The following is a 20,299-nucleotide window of genomic DNA, read 5'->3' as shown; positions in this document are numbered from 1 at the left end:
TGATAGTAGACATTATAAACTGGGTGGTCGAGCCCTGAATACTGATTTGACTGACAGGTATATCAGAACGTATACCACGGTATGATGAATACAATGTATCATTTGTAGTAATTCTACATCATGAGAGAGATATGAAATTGTAGTCAAATTGGTGTAACCTATAAGCGTTGTAATGCATTGCCTCTTCAACTGAACCCTTGTACCCCCCCTCCCTGCCCATGTTCCCTCTATATCATTCCAGTCTCAGGTTCCATTCCATCCAGACTGACTCCATTATGTGTCTATTCTCTATGGGGTCTGAGGAACAAAAGGCAGTGAGACCTCGTAGCTCTCACAGCCCTGCTCACAGCAGACTAAGCCAAGCACATCGCTGCAGTGTGTCGACATGGGTCAGGGAGCATACACCTCCAATTGTCAGCCAGCTCTCAGCCTGACACACAATACCTCTGGGTGACACACAGATAACTCAAAGCCCTCGGTGCCACTGCCAGCACTTGATAGTCTGCTACTCTGCTCAGCATTCACAGCTAGGCCACGTCGATATGAAAAACTGAAATGAAACGCTGTAGAAAATCCGCTGGCTACGGTTGGATGGATACACGGCTTGGCACGGGAGCTTTTTTCCATCAACCTCTCGCTCGCTGTCTCCTTGTCACTAAACAAGCTCGACTGCATGCTGTGTTACAGGTGGCCAGTCTTCAATAGCCTTCTTTCGCATTCATAAGCAGCTGAACGCCAAGACTTTAAATAATGGCTTGTTGGGAAGAGAAAGCAGTTTCCTCCCGGCTCTGCACATCTTGCTTTAAAACAACCGGAGTTGGCTACAATATGTCTGTTACTCTGGTACCACTTTCATCTTGACTAGTGAAGACTGTCTGCTGACCTAACAATACTCATCACAGTGCATACTGAATAGTATCGGCTTGCTCTGGAATATCAGACAAATACAGCGATGAACACACTGTGCTATGTAACTAGTGTGTAGTACACCATACACCCTAGTCTAGGCAAGGTACTATCAGACTTCTTTATGAATGATTCTTCGGAGGAGCTGAAAGACTAAATCCTGAGGGAAGCCTGGGTACTTTCACTCCATTGTTTTCCAGGGGTGTAAAGTCAATCATATTTAATCCCTCACTAGTGCCGAGCAGATCCCCTCAATCAAGTCCAGATAGACTGTTATAGATTGTGCCCTTCCAAGCGCTTCATAACAGCAAATCCTCTCTGGAGCTACAGGAGTGGGTGGTCCAGGCAGTAGTCAGCCAGACACTATTGGCTGTTTGTTCTTTCCTTTTTTATGTGATGACATGATGCCCTGGTTCTTTGATCGAGAGAGAGACAGAGAGATGCTGTTGCATCTAGCTAACTTCTAAGATCCTCTCCTGTCTAATGTATTCACGGTCTCAGGTTGGAGAGAGAGAGTGGAGGGAAGGGGGGTGGTGGGGAGGTGATGGGTCAGGTTTCCTGGCTGCCAGGCTGGTTTAATATAATAGCTTTGATTTAATCCAGAGCAGCGTCCCCGCTCCCACCAGCTCCCACCCGTTCCCCACGTACAGCCATGCTAATATGCCCAGAGGGCTCCTCCTTCAGTAAGTTGAACAGGAGCCTCGCTGGATTTATGGCAAGCAATATCTTGATATCTTTCCAATAGAATGAAACCCTTTATTTCACAAACCAGAGACGATAGAGAAAGGAAGGAATATTCTGCATTCTCACCCCCTCCCTCTCTCCCCTCTCTCACTCCATCTGTCACTAGCTCTGAACCTGAGTTGAGGCATTTAGCCAACCTTTTGACCTTAGTGTTTAGTTGTCTGTGCAGTCAGCAGTGCATGGTTATTAATCTCCCTGAGTTAGATGTGTCCTCTGTTCTCCTTAGTGAGTCTGCTACACAGCAGCTTGTCCTCTAGTTTAGTCAGTCTACTACTGGATGAATGTAGGGTGTCAAAGGTCAATTCTGGACTACCTAGTAGTGAGAGTGGTCTCGAACCAACAGAAGGAGGTCAGGAGGAGGTGCCATCTGGAGAGGAACTCTCACATCCGGGGAGGAGAAGGGGATTGGGGGTGTGGTGGGTGACCCCTGACCCTGAGCGGAGGCAGTGATGTCAGAGGGCAGAGGAAGCTATGCTCTGCGTAACAACTTGTAGCTCCGCTCCACCATCAAGCTAATCACGGTAATCTACACAGACAGATGTTACCCCACCCAGCTCACAAAGCATGCCTCAACAAGGATGGAGGGAGGGATGTAGGGAGGGGGGTGGGGGAAACAAGGAAGGCAAGAGGGAGGTGGGAGGGATGCAGTCCTGCTGGGAAAGCACTGAGGCAACGTGTCAGAAGGCTCCTGCCGGTTGCCGCAGCCCCCCTCCCAACCCCACACAGAGTAGCCGTAAGCCCTGTTCATTGGCCTGGTGGGGAGTCGTAATACCCCTTTGGCAGTTTATCCAAGGCAACACGCTCCCAATTAAAGGGTCCTTCAAGCAAGATTTACTCCCCACCAAACCCCTAAACACTACACCCCCCCATCTTCCCTCAGTCCTCCGGCAGCCACTTCTCCTTCCCACTTTCCTCCTTCCTCTCCTTCCTGCCACTGTTGATTCTTCTGGCAGGAGGTGGGCACTCATCGCTCTAGGATCTCACAATGCCAAGGTTTTTAACTGTGAGATCAAAGAGGGTGAGAGTTTGCCTACCGCATGATTACATTGGAGATTTCTGGCAACCCTCACCGGGTAGCTCCATTAGGCTCCGTGCTTCTCTCATTTTTCCGCAAGAGCTCCCCTGGGCTGCAAGGCAATTATGCAGTGGTGTGGCATAATATTTCATTCTCCTCACATTGCGTTACTCTATGGTGGAGTTTGCTGCTAACAGCATCATACGGCCCAGGAGGAAGGGAGCTGGTTGCTAACGGCGTCATACTACTGGAAAGACATGGAGATTGGATGAGGGGGGTGTAAGAGAGAGGAGGGAGAATTCTCAAGGGCATGATGGGTTGCTCTCTTCACTCACTGGATAGGTGGGAACACTATACAGCACTGCATAGAATTTGCATTTATACCCTGCCTTATGTCATTCATTAATGTCTCAGAGAGCGAGGGAGAGATACCGAGAGGAAATGGAGTGGACTAAGAGGGCGAGGGAGATATAGGTGAGAAGATGGGGAAGGGCATTCTCCTGTCGTTCTGTTCCGTGGTGTGTGGGACCCCCAGGCGAGGCTGTTTAGCTGTAGTGATGATGCCGTTCTGCATGCAGACAGCCAGGCAGGCAGGCAGGCAGGCTATGCCTTATACACTCACAGGTGCTCAGGCCCCCCAGGCTCATCTCCTCTCTCTTCCTCGCCTCTCCACGTCAGCTCATCATCAGCTAGAGCAGGCTTCCATCATATCCAGCTCCCAACATGCACCCAGGAGGGAGGCCCTGCTAACCCTCCTATAGCTCTTAACCAGGAGCTACCGCTACTTACTATGGGTCATAGTCTGAGACCTTGAGCTTTAACATTATGAAGCCAGAGGGTGATCAACATACACAGACTGTGTTAATCACAGATGCCTATAGACCTGCCTCCATCACACACAGGCATCTGCAGCTGTCTCTCCTGACCACGTGTGTGTGTGTGTGCTGCTTGGCTACGCTAATCACTATTAGCAGGTATAGAGTTTGATTAGGGTCCACACAGCAATAATTAACATGTCTGTTGGTGTCCCATGTTTGGTTCCTCTCCCTGTCCTGAGTGTCAGGCGGTAGGTACAGTTGAAGTCGGTAGTTTACATATACCTTAGCCAAGTACATTTAAACTCAGTTTTTCACAATTCCAGACATTTAATCCTAGTAAAAATTCCCTGTCTTAGGTCAGTCAGGATCACCACTTTATTTTAAGAATGTGAAATGTCAGAATAATAGTAGAGAGAATGATTTATTTCAGCTTCTATTTATTTAATCACATTCCCAGTGGGTCAGAAGTTTACATACACTCAATTAGTATTTAGTAGCATTGCCTTTAAATTGTTTAATTTGGTTCAAACGTTTCGGTAACCTCCCACAAGCTTCATCTTCCTGACTGATGTCTTGAGATGTTGCTTCAATATATCCACATAATTTTCCTTCCTCATGAAGCAATCTATTTTGTGAAGAGCACCAGTCCCTCCTGCAGGGTGGTGGAAGTGCATGGCGAAGCCTCGAAGGCCATGACATCATTTTCTGGAATTTTCCAAGCCGTTTAAAGGCACAGTCACCTTAGTGTATGTAAACTTCTGACCCACTGGAATTGTGATATAGTGAAATTTGTTGAGTGGTTGAAAAAGTTTTAATGACCCCAACCTAAGTGTATGTAAACTTCCGACTTCAATTGTACGTAAAGAGACAGCTGGATCTCACTGCCCAAGGATATCTGCCTTTAGCCTACGTTGGATCATGGCTGTCTTAGTGTTGTTTGTAGAGACAATTATATTTTGGAAGTGAAACTGCTAATAACAGCTGGTCTTATTTTTATTCTATGTTGCTTGGATTGTTCACATAAACATTCACATACAGTCCCTTCGTATCGTTTTACCTTATCGTTTTACCCACATTGACAGTCTGTTAAATCTTTACCCCTCCTTTCCCTCTTCTCCTTTGCCAGAGATCCGCGGTGGCCGGGGGCCTAAGGAGGGGTCACTGAGGTCGCTGCCCCTGTACGACACGCCCTACGAGCCAGCAGAGAATGGAGGGGACTCGGATGGCGAGCGTCCCCGCTGCCCCAGAGAGAGCCGGCTGCCGCAGGATGACGAGAGGCCCCCGGAGGAGTACGACCAGCCCTGGGAGTGGAAGAAGGAGCGCATCTCCAAGGCCTTCGCAGGTACGAGAGCACGTATGTAACACTCCTCTCCTCCTGCTCCACGTCCCCTACATTACTGTCACTCTGTGTCTGTTCTGCTGTCCCTCTCCATCCCGCTAATTGCCCTGGTACCCTTTTCCAGCACTAACCAATGTGATTACTGCTTCTTTCGTGGTTTCTGGGTATCTTATCTTCAGAAAGGCATTGTTTCATTTCCTTCCCTCTCGGGAAGCATAACGGTAAGTTAATTTGCAGGTGTCTGTTCTGCTGAGTGGGGCCTTTTTCTGGGTGTCTGTCAAGCTTTGGGCATTTAGTGTCATGAATCTTGCTCTGGAGGCAGCTCTGCAGAGTGTGGCTGTGCCAGCTAGTGACTAAAGTCATACCATCTGATTTTAAACATAACCCTAACCTTAACCACACTGCCAACTGGACATTTTAATTAAGACCAAAAAGCTAATTTTAGTTTTCATACATTTTTACAATATATCCAATTTTGACTTTGCTGCTGTCCCGTCTAGGGGAAATCTATCAGTTCCAGGGGAAGTTTCATGACAATAAACATCAACCTGCAGCTTGGGAGAGACCTATGGTAGTTAGGGGAGCATGACTGTGTTTGTGTGTTCTCATGCGTTCATATACAGTATACACTACATATACAAAAGTATGTGGACACTCCTTCAAATCAGTGGATTTGGCTATTTCAACCCACACCCATTGCTGACAGGTGTATAAATTTGAGCACACAGCCATGCAATCTCCAACGACAAACATTGGCAATAGACTGGCCTTCTTAAAGATCACCTAAGATCACCATGTGCAGTGCCAAGCGTCGGCGCAGTGGAAATGCGCTCTCTGGAGTGATGAATCACGCTTTACCATCTGGCAGTCCAAACGGAGGAATCTGGGTTTGGCGGATGCTACGATAAGGCTTCCTGCCCGAATGCATAGTGCTGTAAGGTTCCAGTGAAGAGCAATCTTAACGCTACAGCATATAATGACATATATAATGACATTCTAGACAATTATGTGGTTTTGGGGAAGGCCCTTTCCTGTTTCAGCATGACAATGCTCCTGTACACAAAGCAAGGTCCATACAGAAATTGTTTGTCGAGATCGGTGTGGAAGAACTTGACTGGCCAGCACAGAACCCTGACCTCAACCCAATCAAACACCTTTGGGATGAATTGGAATGCCGACTGCGAGCCAGGCCTAACCTCCCAACATCAGTGCCCGACCTCACTAATGCTTTTGTGGCTGAATGGAAGGAAGTCCCTGCAGCAATGTTCCAACATCTAGTGGAAAGCCTTCCCAGAAGAGTGGAGGCTGTTACAGCAGCAGAGGGGGGACCAACTCCATATTAATGCTCATGATTTTGGAATGTGATGTTCGACGAGCTGGTGTCCACATACCTTCGGCCATGTAGTGTATGTGTGCATGTACAGTTGAAGTCGGAAGTCATTAAAACTAGTTTTTCAACCACTCCACAATTTTCTTGTTAACAAACTATAGTTTTGGCAAGTTGGTTAGGACATCTACTTTGTGCATGACACAAGTCAATTTTCCAACAATTGTTTACAGACAGATTATTTAACTTATAATTCACTGTATCACAATTCCAGTGAGTCAGAAGTTTACATAAACTAAGTTGACTGTGCCTTTAAACAGCTTGGAAAATTCCAGAAAATGATGTCATGGCTTTCAAAGCTTCTGATAGGCTAATTGACATCATTTGGGTCAATTGGAGGTGTACCTGTGGATGTATTTCAAGGCCTACCTTCAAACTCGGCGCCTCTTTGCTTGACATCATGGGAAAATCAAAAGAAATCAGCCAACACCTCATAAAAAACATTGTAGACCTCCACGAGTCTGGTTCACCCTTGGGAGCAATTTTCAAACGCCTGAAGGTACCACATTCATCTGTACAAACAATCATTTGCAAGTATAAACATCATGGGACAATGCAGCCGTCATACCGGTCAGGATGGAGACGCGTTCTGTCTTCTAGAGATGAACGTACTTTGGTGCGAAAAGTGTGAAATCAATCCCAGAACAACAGCAAAGGACCAACAGCAAAACCCAGACAGGAAGATCACATCAGTGACTCAACCCACTCAAGTGACGCACCCCTCCTAGGGACGGTATGAAAGAGCCCCAGTAAGCCAGTGACTCAGCCCCTGTAATAGGGTTGTAATAGAGGCAGAGAATCCCAGTGGAAAGAGGGGAACCGGCCAGGCAGAGACAGCAAGGGCGGTTCGTTGCTCCAGAGCCTTTCCGTTCACCTTCCCACTCCTGGGCCAGACTACACTCAATCATATGACCCACTGAAGAGATGAGTCTTCAGTAAAGACTTAAAAGTGGAGACAGAGTTTGCGTCTCTTACATGGGTAGGCAGACCATTCCATAAAAATGGAGCTCTATAGGAGAAAGCCCTGCCTCCAGCTGTTTGCTTAGAAATTCTAGGGACAATTAGGAGGCCTGCGTCTTGTGACCGTAGCGTACGTGTAGGTATGTACGGCAGGACCATATCAGAGAGATCGGTAGGAGCAAGACAATGTAGTGCTTTGTAGGTTAGCAGTAAAACCTTGAAATCAGCCCTTGCCTTGACAGGAAGCCAGTGTAGGGAGGCTAGCACTGGAGTAATATGATCAAATGTTTTGGTTCTAGTCAGGATTCTAGCAGCCGTATTTAGCACTAACTGAAGTTTATTTAGTGCTTTATCCAGGTAGCCGGAAAGTAGAGTATTGCAGTAGTCTAACCTAGAAGTGACAAAAGCATGGATTAATTTTTCTGCATCATTTTTGGACAGAAAGTTTCTGATTTTTGCAATGTTACGTAGATGGAAAAAAGCTGTCCTTGAAACGGTCTTGATATGTTCTTCAAAAGAGAGATGAGGGTCCAGAGTAACGCCGAGGTCCTTCACAGTTTTATTTGAGATGACTGTACAACCATTAAGATTAATTGTCAGATTCAACAGAAGATCTCTTTGTTTCTTGGGACCTAGAACAAGCATCTCTGTTTTGTCCGAGTTTAAAAGTAGAAAGTTTGCAGCCATCCACTTCCTTATGTCTGAAACACATGCTTCTAGCGAGGGCAATAGAAGATGAAAGAAATTAAAGCTGAAATAAATAATTCTCTACTATTAGTCTGACATTTCACATTCTCCAAATAAAGTGGTGATCCTAAATTACCTAAAACAGCGAATTCTTACTCAGATTGAATGTCAGGAATTGTGAAAAATTAAGTTTAAATGTATTTGATGAAACTTATGACTTCAACTGTATGTGTGCATCTGTCTGTCTGTCTCAATGTTACTGAATGTCAACTGTGGTTTAGAGAGCTCCAGCATAGCTTACACAGCCATAACTGAACAGGGCTGTTCCAGGACAAACTCTGGTTTTGGAAGACATACACAAACACACAAAAAGAGCGGAGGAAAAACCAACACCTGTCCTCGATTTGAAGCTATACTATACCAAATATTTAAAAATCCTTTAAAGGTTTTTATTTCTTTTTTATTTACCTCTTCCTCCTTTTTTCTTGACCTTTTTTGTATTCTTTGAACAGCTCTGCTCTGTTTAGACTGCATTAGCTACAAGGGCTCTGTAAGTGGCAGTGGATCAGAACCAGAGTCAAGGAAGGACAACACCTCTAAATCCCTCACAGGTACCACTAACACACACCACCCGGGCTGGTCTCTGTCTCTGTCCCTCTGTTTCTATTTGTCTGTATTTACTTTTTCTACGTTTCTCTGTTTCATACTGCAGTAAATGTGTGCTGTCTCTTTCAGCTATGAGGAAAAACGGATGTTGGTTTCTTTCCTTCATTTATTTCCCCCTCATTATTGTCTTTCATCCAGCACTAAGACAACATTATTTAGGATGCTATTTACAAACACTCCTCTCACATTATTTCTTTTGATGGTAATTCATTTCATTTGCTCGGGATGTCAAAGTGATGTCTGCTGTGGGAGAACAGAGGTAAGAGTGCTGAAGTTATCCTTCAAAGAGGAAGACTGGGGTTGGAGAAGTGCTTTGATTAATTGCCGGTCTTCAACCTTTTCCTGTTCCATTCAGCCCATAATGATATCCCAGTGTTTGGTGGAGAGAGACTTCTCTCACAATCTGTCATAAAACAATGCTTTCTGAAAGAAGAACCCCCTCCCTTTCTCTCAGCTTGTGTGAAGACCTGGCTGTGAACTGGCTCTGTTCTAGACATGTTGAAATGTCTGAGCTTTTTGATGATCAATAACTTCATATGAAAAGGGCCTCAACTCTAACACTGTCCATAGACCTATGTCTTAAAGGTGACAGCTCTGGTAGACCTAGGTCTTACGCGTTATCGTCTATATCCTGGCTCTTTGAAGATTAGATCATCGTCAGAGCACTGTAAGAAGTGTGTCATCATTATGCGACCCTGGCGACTGCAGATAGAGATGGGGGGGTTGAATGAGCCGGTACCTCATGCTCAGCCAGAAGTCTCAGATCACTCAGGACAGGTCATCGACCCAGGCCAAGGGTCAGGGCGATGGACGTTCCCTTTCTCCTCGCTGTCACCTTAATGACTTGTCGTCTGTTACCATTGGGTGTGTTAGGAAGGTACTTTCCACCTAGCTTCAGATATTGTGTATGTGATGCGTTTCATATTCTGTTGGTGAAGTTAAATTGTTTGCATTTTAAACCAACATTTGCATAGATGAATAATGATATTGTTCACTCTTCAAATCTCGTCTGTGGTTTTCAGCCGCTTGAAGATTCTGTTTATATTTAGACATTTGTGTGTGGAATTAAAGTGTCGGCACGCAAAATATTAACGGTTAATGAAGAAAAATGCACCCCCATAAATAGTGCAGAGTGGGTGTATTAAACAAGCACCATAATGTAGCCACCTTTATCTCTCCCTAGCTGAACGCTGTAATGCCATTTGAATAAAGCGCTGTTTGTCTTCATTAGAGCTGTATAAGGGACAGAACTGTAATGCCGTCTGCATGTAAACCACCTCCTTTCCTTAGCTGTCCCTGCCGCGTGGGGCTGCCTGCCTCCCTGCCTAGTGCATCCACACATGCAGTACATGTTGTTGGTTTTACAGGTCCTCGCATATTATTCTCTTGGCATTGACTTTGTGATGGATGAGACCGAGGAAGTGAGGAAGATCCATTAAAATTTGGCCATATGAAGAGAGCCTCTGTGTGATAGGGGTTGGTATGTATGTATGTGTGTGTGTGCGTGCGTGCGTGCGGGGGTACACACACTTGCATGTGTATGTACAGACCGTGTGTGTGTGTGTCCATGTTCAATATCCACACCACACACACTAATACACCCAGACATTGAACAGGCAGCCATTGGAAATCTGAGTAGTGCCTCATTGTGTCTGGCTAGAGAGCCAGTGTTACTTAATCCATAGGCCCTGTTGCTGCCTGTTAAACACCATGAGGTTGGCTGATTGCCAGCCTAACCCAGTGCCCTTACTGCAGGCAAGATAACAGGAGATGCTGTCAGAGCCCTGAGCCAGGTCCCGAGGAGCAACACACACCGCTTTATGGGGTTTTAATGACTCTTCAACGACTTAATGACCCAGAGAAAGCTCTTCTATTCTTTAAGTAAATCATTGAATCAGTTTCGTTCCAGTAGTATTGCTGCAGTTTGTTTTAAAGAGGAGATAACAGAGTGGTTGGTGAGCCTGGTCCAGCTCCCTGGCCCCATGGTTCTGTCTCTCTCTCTGTGAAAGACCTGTCCCCTGTGATGGCTTGTCACTCCACAGTGCCGTCCCCCCCCCCCGTTCTGGCCTCCCCTCCGCTGCTCTACAGCTGATAACCCCCCTGACAAGCCTCTTTCATGAGCCTCAAATGGCTCCGCTGCCTTTGAACGCACAGCCCGCTGCCTGTTATCTTTCACTCACACACGTTGGCCACCCAGCCCTAACCCCCACCTCCTCTCCCCCTGCACAGAGCGGGCGCTCTGCCAACCTGACCGTAGCTCTGCTCTCCCCTGGGAGCCCCGCTGGATGGCCAGCTGTGAGTCTAGGCAGAACGGGCACGCTGTCATCTCCCCTCCATCACTCGCTCGCTCGCCTCCACTTTCACATTTAATAGGGACAGATTGTCTTCTTCACAACGGATAAGTGTTGGGAGAGAGGGATTGAGAGAGGTGGATGGTGATTCGATGGATACAGCGTGTATTTGTCAGTTTCTTCCACAATGAGCCGTGAACTACTAGCTTCTGGTGATGGTGATATGAGAGCATCTGCAAAAGCAATGTTTGTTCTTCTGAGCTATCCTCCAACTCCTAATAAACGCCATATATATTGTAATCTACCAACTTATTTTGAATATGCAATTAGCAGGGCAAATGAAGCAGAACTAAATGAAATGGCACAAGTGGGCCAGTGATTTATGTGGCATCGCTGTTTACACTGATGAAGTAGTGCTGCCTAATTAAAAGGACAAGGTAAACAAATACCTCTTGTAGAGTCGTTTAAAAAAAAAAATATATTAATAATAATAGTCTAGAGCTTTTATGGAATGTCTTTCTCGGGCTCTCTCTCTCTCTCCGTCTGTCTCTCTCTCTCCGTCTGTCTCTCACTCTCTGTCTGTCTCTCACTCTCTGTCTGTCTCTCACTCTCTGTCTGTCTCTCACTCTCTGTCTGTCTCTCTCTCTCTGTCTGTCTCTCTCTCTCTGTCTGTCTCTCACTCTCTGTCTGTCTCTCTCTCTCCATCTGTCTCTCACACTCTGTCTGTCTCTCTCTCTCCATCTGTCTCTCACTCTCTTTATCACCAGTCAAAACTGGCACAAGACCGTACACTCCACTTGACACCGTACCAGAATTGCCGGAAATCCACACTCCACAGACCTGTCAGGGCAGGATGTCACACGAAGCTATGTCATTGTGTCTTCCTGTTCCTGTCATCACCGTTATATTCTGAGAATCCAACAAGTCCTGGCTCTGGCCAATGTTCAGTCAATTGGATGTTTGAAGCTTTGTGGATTTAGAATGGGATTGCACCCAACAGGTTAACTTCCCTCCTAAAAAGCTCTCTCTTTCTCTCTCTGTGTCAACAGAATGTTTTGTGTACCGACATGGGCAAAGCTTATGTAATAGACGGATGGTGTATTGGTGAAATACCTCTTAAACACCAGTCATATCGAGATATCCTTCTGTCGACATGTCCTGTTCATGCAGTAGTCATGATGACCTGTGTGTATGGCATACCCAGTGGTTAAATGGGTATTTGGGTGGTGAAGGGTCCCTAGTTCAGAGGGGGGGGGTGATATAATATATACTTTTTATTTGATTTATGTTTCATTTAACTAGACAAGTCAGTTTAGAAAAAATATATTATTTACAATGACGGCCTACCCCGGCCAAGCCCGGAAGACGCTGGACCAATTGTGCGGCCTAATGAATTTATTTCAATTGACTGATTTCCCTAAATGAACTGTAACTCAGCAAAATCTTTGAAATTGTTGCATGTTGTTTATTTTTGTTGAGTATAATATACTAGCCTCTATATATATACTGACAAAAGCACATATTGCAGGTAGTGGATGGGATCAACATTTGGGGGAAAATAACTGAGACATAAAAGGACATCCTACTCCAAAATGAATGAAAATAAAATTATGCTGACAATATCATTTCCCCTCCAGAAATGAGCCCAATATAACTATTAGTCCATATGATCAGGCAGGTATGTTATTTAGAAATAATAATCACCTGATGCAGCCCACCAGCTATAAATATATAGGCTTGTGGTTGCTCATTTACCCCATTGGGCTAATCATTAGCTAGATCAAACTCTAAAGTCTAAACATTAGGCTATCTTGTTGCTAGTTATAGGAACATTATGACTTGAATGTCCACCCAAAAAACATTCTACTGTCACTCAGCCAAACAAGGATGACATACTGTGAATATAGTGTAGACCTACCTCAAATAAAATAAAATTGTATTTGTCACATACACATGGTTAGCAGATGTTAATGCGAGTGTAGCGAAATGCTTGTGCTTCTAGTTCCGACAATGCAGTAATAACCAACGAGTAATCTATCCGAACAATTTCACAACAACTACCTTATACAAACAAGTGTAAAGGGATAAAGAATATGTACATAAAGATACATGAATGAGTGATAGAACGTCATAGGCAAGATGCAGTAGATGGTATCGAGTAAAGTATATACATATGAGATGAGTAATGTAGGGTATGTAAACATATAAAAGTGGCATTGTTTAAAGTGGCTAGTGATACATGTATTATAAAGATAGATACATATATACATAAATATGGCAAGATGCAGTAGATGGTATAGAGTACAGTATATACAGTGGGGCAAAAAAGTATTTAGTCAGACACCAATTGTGCAAGTTCTCCCACTTAAAAAGATGAGAGAGGCCTGTAATTTTCATCATAGGTACACTTCAACTATGGCAGACAAAATGAGAATTTTTTTTTTTTTAAATCACATTGTAGGATTTTTAATGAATTTATTTGCAAATTATGGTGGAAAATAAGTATTTGGTCAATAACAAAAGTTTATCTCAATACTTTGTTATATACCCTTTGTTGGCAATGACAGAGGTCAAACGTTTTCTGTAAGTCTTCACAAGGTTTTCACACACTGTTGCTGGTATTTTGGCCCATTCCTCCATGCAGATCTCCTCTAGAGCAGTGATGTTTTGGGGCTGTTGATGGGCAACACGGACTTTCAACTCCCTCCAAAGATTTTCTATGGGGTTGAGATCTGGAGACTGGCTAGGCCACTCCAGGAACTTGAAATACTTCTTACGAAGCCACTCCTTCGTTACCCGGGCGGTGTGTTTGGGATCATTGTCATGCTGAAAGACCCAGCCACGTTTCATCTTCAATGCCCTTGCTGATGGAAGGAGGTTTTCACTGAAAATCTCACGATACATGGCCCCATTCATTCTTTCCTTTACACGGATCAGTCGTCCTGGTCCCTTTGCAGAAAAACAGCCCCAAAGCATGATGTTTCCACCCCCATGCTTCACAGTAGGTATGGTGTTCTTTGGATGCAACTCAGCATTCTTTGTCCTCCAAACACGACGAGTTGAGTTTTTACCAAAATGTTCTATTTGGTTTCATCTGACCATATGACATTTTCCCAATCTTCTTCTGGATCATCCACATGCTCTCTAGCAAACTTCAGATGGGCCTGGACATGTACTGGCTTAAGCAGGGGGACACGTCTGGCACTGCAGGATTTGAGTCCCTAGCGGTGTATTGTGTTACTGATGGTAGGCTTTGTTACTTTGGTCCCAGCTCTCTGCAGGTCATTCACTAGGTCCCCCCGTGTGGTTCTGGGATTATTGCTCACCGTTCTTGTGATCATTTTGACCCCACGGGGTGAGATCTTGCGTGGAACCCCAGATCGAGGGAGATTATCAGTGGTCTTGTATGCCTTCCATTTCCTAATAATTGCTCCCACAGTTGATTTCTTCAAACCAAGCTGCTTACCTATTGCAGATTCAGTCTTCCCAGCCTGGTGCAGGTCTACAATTTTGTTTCTGGTGTCCTTTGACAGCTCTTTGGTCTTGGGCATAGTGGAGTTTGGAGTGTGACTGTTTGAGGTTGTGGACAGGTGTCTTTTATACTGATAACAAGTTCAAACAGGTGCCGTTAATACAGGTAACGAGTGGAGGACAGAGGAGCCTCTTAACGAAGAAGTTTCAGGTCTGTGAGAGCCAGAAAGCTTTCTTGTTTGTAGGTGACCAAATACTTATTTTCCACCATAATTTGCAAATAAATTCATAAAAAATCCTACAATGTGATTTTCTGGATTTCTTTTCTCATTTTGTCTGTCATAGTTGAAATGTACCTACAATGAACATTACAGGCCTCTCATCTTTTTAAGTGGGAGAACTTGCACAATTGGTGGCTGACTAAATACTTTTTTGCCCCACTGTACATATGAGATGAGTAATGTAGGCTATGTAAACATTATATCAAGTGGCTAAGGATACATTTTTTACATCAATTTTTCCCATATTAAAGTGGCTGGAGTTGAGTCAGTATGTTGGCAGCAGCTACCTAATGTTAGTGGTGGCTGTTTAACAGTCTGATGGCCTTGAGATAGAAGCTGTTTTTCAGTCTCCCAGTCCCTGCTTTGATGCACCTGTACTGACCTCGCCTTCTGGATGATAGCGGGGTGAACAGGCAGTGGCTCGGGTGGTTGTTGTCCTTGATGATCTTTATGGCCTTCCTGTGACATCGGGTGGTGTAGGTATCCTGGAGGGCAGGTATTTTGCACCCGGTGATGCGTTGTGCAGACCTCACTACCCTCTGGAGAGCCTTACGGTTGTGGGCGGAGCAGTTGCCGTACCAGGCGGTGATACAGCCCGACAGGATGCTCTCGATTGTGCATCTGTAGAAGTTTGTGATTGCTTTTGGTGACAAGCCAAATTTCTTCAGCCTCCTGAGGTTGAAGAGGCGCTGCTGCGCCTTCTTCACCATGCTGTCTGTGTGGGTGGACCAATTCAGTTTGTCCGTGATGTGTACGCCGAGGAACTTAAAACTTACTACCCTCTCAACTACTGTCCCGTCGATTTGGATAGGGGGGTGCTCCCTCTGCTGTTTCCTGAAGTCCACGATCATCTCCTTAGTTTTGTTGACGTTGAGTGTGAGGTTATTTTCCTGAAAACCACACTCCGAGGGCCTTCACCTCCTCCCTGTAGGCTTTCTCATCGTTGTTGGTAATCAAGCCTACCACTGTAGTATCGTCTGCAAACTTGATGATTGATTTAGTTTCATGCATGGCCACGCAGTCGTGGGTGAACAGGGATTACAGGAGAGGGCTCAGAACGCACCCTTGTGGGGCCCCAGTGTTGAGGATCAGCGGGGTGGAGATGTTGTTACCTGGGGGAGGCCCGTCAGGATGTCCAGTACCCAGTTGCACAGGGTGGGGTCGAGACCCAGGGTCTCGAGCTTGATGACGAGTTTGGAGGGTACTATGGTGTTAAATTCTGAGCTGTAGTCGATGAACAGCATTCTCACATAGGTATTCCTCTTGTCCAGATGGGTTAGGGCAGTGTGCAGTGTGGTTGCGATTGCGTCGTCTGTGGACCTATTGGGCCGGTAAGCAAATTGGAGTGGGTCTAGGGTGTCAGGTAGGGTGGAGGGAATATGGTCCTTCACTAGTCTCTCAAAGCTCTTCATGGTGACGGTAGTGAGTGCTGCGGGGTGGTAGTCGTTTGGCTCAGTTACCTTAGCTTTCTTGGGAACAGGAACAATGGTGGCCCTCTTGAAGCATGTGGGAACAGCAGACTGGGATAAGGATTGATTGAATATGTCCGTAAACACACCAGCCAGCTGGTCTGCGCACACTCTGAGGACGCGGCTGGGGATGACGTCTGGGCCTGCAGCCTTGCGAGGGTTAACACGTTTAAATGTTTTACTCGCTGCAGTGGAGGAGAGTCCGCAGGTTTTGGTAGCGGGCCGTGTCATTGGCACAGTATTGTCCTCAAAGCGAGCTAAGAAGTTGTTTAGTCTGTCTGTGAGCAAGACATCCTGGTCCCCGACGGGGCTGGTTTTCTTTTGGTAATCCATGATTGACTGTAGACCCTGCCACATACCTCTTGTGTCTGAGCCGTTGAATTGCGACTCTACTTTGTCTCTATACTGACGCTTAGCTTGTTTGATTGCCTTGCGGAGGGAATAGCTACACTGTTTGCATTCGGTCATGTTTCCGGTCACCTTGCCCTGGTTAAAAGCAGTGGTTCGCGCTTTCAGTTTCGGGCGAATGCTGCCATCAGGTTTCTGGTTCGGGAATGTTTTAATAGTTGCTGTGGGTACGACATCGCCGATGCACTTGCTAATAAATTCGCTCAGCAAATCAGCTTATTCATCAATGTTGTTGTTTGACGCAATGCGGAACATATCCCAATCCACGTGATCGAATCAATCTTGAAGCATGGAATCAGATTGGTCGGACCAGCGTTGAACAGACCTGAGCGCGGGAGCTTCCTGTTTTAGTCTCTGTCTATAGGCAGGGAGCAACAAAATGGAGTCGTGGTCAGCTTTTCCGAAAGGAGGGCCTTATATGCTGAAGTTAGAATAACAATGATCCAGGGTTTTTCCAGCCCTGGTAGCACAATCGATATGCTGATAGAATTTAGGGAGTCTTGTTTTCAGATTAGCCTTGTTAAAATCCCCAGCTACAATGAATGCAGCCTCAGGATGTGGTTTCCAGTTTACATAGTCAAATAAAGTTCGTTCAGGGCCATCGATGTGTCTGCTTGGGGGGGAAAATATGCGGCTGTGAATATAATCGAAGACACCTATTACACATGACCCGTGTTACATTTAGCCCCAGCCTTCATTATGCATTCATCGGCCATTGGTGCCCGCTAACACGCATAAACCATCTATCTGCTCTAAACTCTGGTTCTAAAATTGTGCATTTTACTCATTTATTGGATTTGAGAAATAAGAGTAGTAACACTAGAAAGCTCAGCGATCCTCCTCTTTTAACAGTGGCCATCGACTGCTTTCAAAGGAGTGTTCTTTTTCCCGCGACTTCATTTAGAACGTTGTAGGCTACAGTGACTGGGCATATACTCGCAATTTGAATGCGCCTAGAGAGGAATATTATTTTCTCGCATTGAATGCGACAGGCTGAACAATTGAATAGGTAAACTATTCTACTATGTGGTTGTCTGAGTTTGCTGTTGCTTAGCCTACTCGTGTTGTTGGCTGTGGAAAATTAAACGTCGACAACAGTTTTTCATTAGATAATTCAAATAGGCTAGCGAAAGGTACCGGTTCTAAGCTCTCATTTGGATCATAGTGCCTGGTTTCGGGACCGGTAGGACCCGGCACAATTTAACACCATTGCACACCCACATCTAAAAATACTAGTTTACTAGGCTATAAGATACTACAGTACTTACTATAGCATTTTATAAAAAACTGTAGTATACTGTAGACTACTAAACTGTAGTATCCCTCAATCATCTGTAGTACTTAATATAGAATTTTGTAGTAAACTGTAGTACTACAGCATTCTCTGCAAAAAAAAAACACTGTAGCCAATACTATAGTTCACAAAAACACTACAGTTTAAAAAAAATATATAGTATATACTGCAGTTCAGTGCCCTGAGATTGGAAGGTTGGGATTTTAATCCCTGGGCGAGTGATACCAAAGACTTTAAAAATGGGACCCGATGCGCCTCCGCTTGACACTCAGCATTAAGGAGATAGATTGGGGGTAAGGCCCTGCGATATAGACTAGTGTCCAAGCCATCCCGGCTTGTGCAAGGACACTTACTATATACTACAGTGTTTCATTTGCATGTACCCTGCTCATTCCCCTCCCCATATCCCAATTTGTGCCTCCAATAAGTGAGAAACGTACATGCCAAGTATAGACCTTATATTATGTTCCCTATAGGTCACAGAAAAGAGCAGAAGCTTGAACTATCCGTTCAGACCTCAATACAACCTACCTACAGGTTATGGAACATTTGCTCAGTAGGTTTCCTCAAGCAGAAAGCCTCCACTTCTAAGTCAAAGATAATAAAACAAAAACACTACAGTAAATACTATAGTTTACAACAATCTGCAAAAACATGACGTTAATTGCTTTAGTATATACTACAGTTATTTTACTACAGTATTTATACTATAGTGATCTGTATACTGTAGTATTTACAGTTAACTAAAGTGAATACTACATTAAAGTCAGCAAAAACACTACAGTGAGTACTTCCAACCAATATGCCCTGGAGACATCAACATTCATCCTAACTGAGAGATAACGTCCTGAACATTGGTAGAATGGACTGTATAGTTGTAGAGAGTGACTCTGAGAGACCGTCTAGGGCAGAGTAAACCCCAGGGGGTTTGGTAGAATGGGGTGAGCTGGGCTCTGTGTCTTGCTCCTATTGCTCAAGGCACCTCCACTGTCACCGAGTCCCACGGGATGTCATACGTAGTAAGATAACAACCTTCTACCCATGATTCACCTCTTCCCAAAGCAAAACACATGGATCACTGTGGGGACATGTCACTGGTGAGGCAGTGCCAACTAAAGGACCTGACTCCTGTCTGTGCCAGCCCAGTCATACACACACACAGACCATTCTATCTGGCACACAGTACTGCACAGTATGTGTGACTTGGATAGGCTGTGGATAGAGGCAAAATGTCTCTGCTGAGTTTCAGCCTCTCTTATCACCTCAGCCTGAAAAATTAGGATGATGAATTGGCCCCCATTGCTCCCCAGTCCCAGGCGGGTCACTTCACACAGTGTCTCAGAGCAGCGTGTCGAGGCCTTAAGATGCACTCATCTGTGCCGCGACATAACATCCAAGTCTAAATGTATTCAGAAATGTATTCAGAAAAGGCTCTTGGGCTGACCGCAAATTGAAACAGGTTATAGGGTAAGGGAGAATCAGACACCCGGAGGTTTGAAGACCGCCACTGTACTTCTGCCACTTGAATCAGTTTACCTTTCTTTTAGAAGTGGCTGTGTGACTGCTCACCTCATTATTGCACTGTGCATCTGAGCAGAGCTGAGCTGAGACCAACCTGTAAGAATTGGCTTTTCATCCTCAGAGCAAGGCTGCGTGACACTGCAACGCCTGCTACTCCCAAAACAATTACATGCTAACCTGGAATTTGAAATGAGAATTCAACTTTTAAATCGCTCAGTGGTGAGGCATCCCAAGGCAGGAATTTATTATATTAGCTGCTAGAGCTCTGACCTCTGTCCCAACCCTATACCTCTGTCTCATTTGCCTTCGTCTGAGAACCAGAGATAACTCTCTCCGCTATTGGCTGTCATAGTGAGGAAAGGACACCATCCTTGGTGAGGACACCATTAAAGTGAGGACACTTCATTCCGAGAACGCCATTCATAGTGAGGACTCCATCCTCATATGAGCCCTTATCATATCAATAGTCCTGCAGCAAGGTCACTCTCACCCTGCCACCACGGCACTAAGGCTGAGGTCTTTAATTGCTTGTCCAACTGAATATTCTCTGTTTTCCCTCGTCACCTGCTGAGCTGATTCCCCCTTCCTCATTAGCATGTTCTGCATCCCAGCTTTTTCCTGCAGGCCAGAACATGGACAAGTCAATAATGTGTCCGTTCAACTCACAGAAGAAAAGCTAGTTTCGCAGCCTATAAAACCTGGCGACATCCAGGCGACAATCAACAAACTCCCAGCTTTTATTTTTTCATTAGTAGTGGAAGCAGCAGTCACTCCATCGCCTGAGGTGGGAGATTCTAAATTAATGGCTTACTTGGCATGAGGATAGTAAAGAATTCCTTGGAATAGGGGTTGAATGTCATTGTTTTTCAGACAATGGTTAGACTGGAATGTGTTTGAACTAAACCATTCTGTGGTGTGTTCTTTTCTACTTTCAACAATATATCTTGCTGCACTTACTACTATTTTATGAGGGTGATTCAGTGATGAAACATAACACCAGGGCTCTATTCGTTTATCCAGAGAACGATTCCGTTGCACCATG

At 45.1% G+C, this 20,299-nt stretch overlaps 1 protein-coding gene across 4 annotated transcripts in view; it reads left to right on the top strand.

Annotated features, from left to right (window-relative positions):
* LOC115113606 (SH2 domain-containing adapter protein F-like) overlaps positions 1-20,299 on the top strand; it is a 123,137-nt gene that overhangs the window by 82,680 nt on the left and 20,158 nt on the right. The window contains exons 3-4 of one of the 4 annotated variants that reach the window (XM_029641423.2): positions 4,610-4,837; positions 8,369-8,467. In XM_029641423.2, the coding sequence (XP_029497283.1) occupies positions 4,610-4,837; positions 8,369-8,467 (327 nt within the window). The remainder of the gene's footprint in view (positions 1-4,609; positions 4,838-8,368; positions 8,468-20,299) is intronic. The other 3 variants (XM_029641425.2, XM_065013050.1, XM_029641426.2) reach the window with 3 other exon arrangements.

The sequence above is a fragment of the Oncorhynchus nerka genome, linkage group LG28, assembly GCF_034236695.1.
Source record: "Oncorhynchus nerka isolate Pitt River linkage group LG28, Oner_Uvic_2.0, whole genome shotgun sequence".
In the NCBI taxonomy this organism is placed as follows: domain Eukaryota; kingdom Metazoa; phylum Chordata; class Actinopteri; order Salmoniformes; family Salmonidae; genus Oncorhynchus; species Oncorhynchus nerka.
This window is presented reverse-complemented; position numbering and strand designations above follow the sequence as displayed.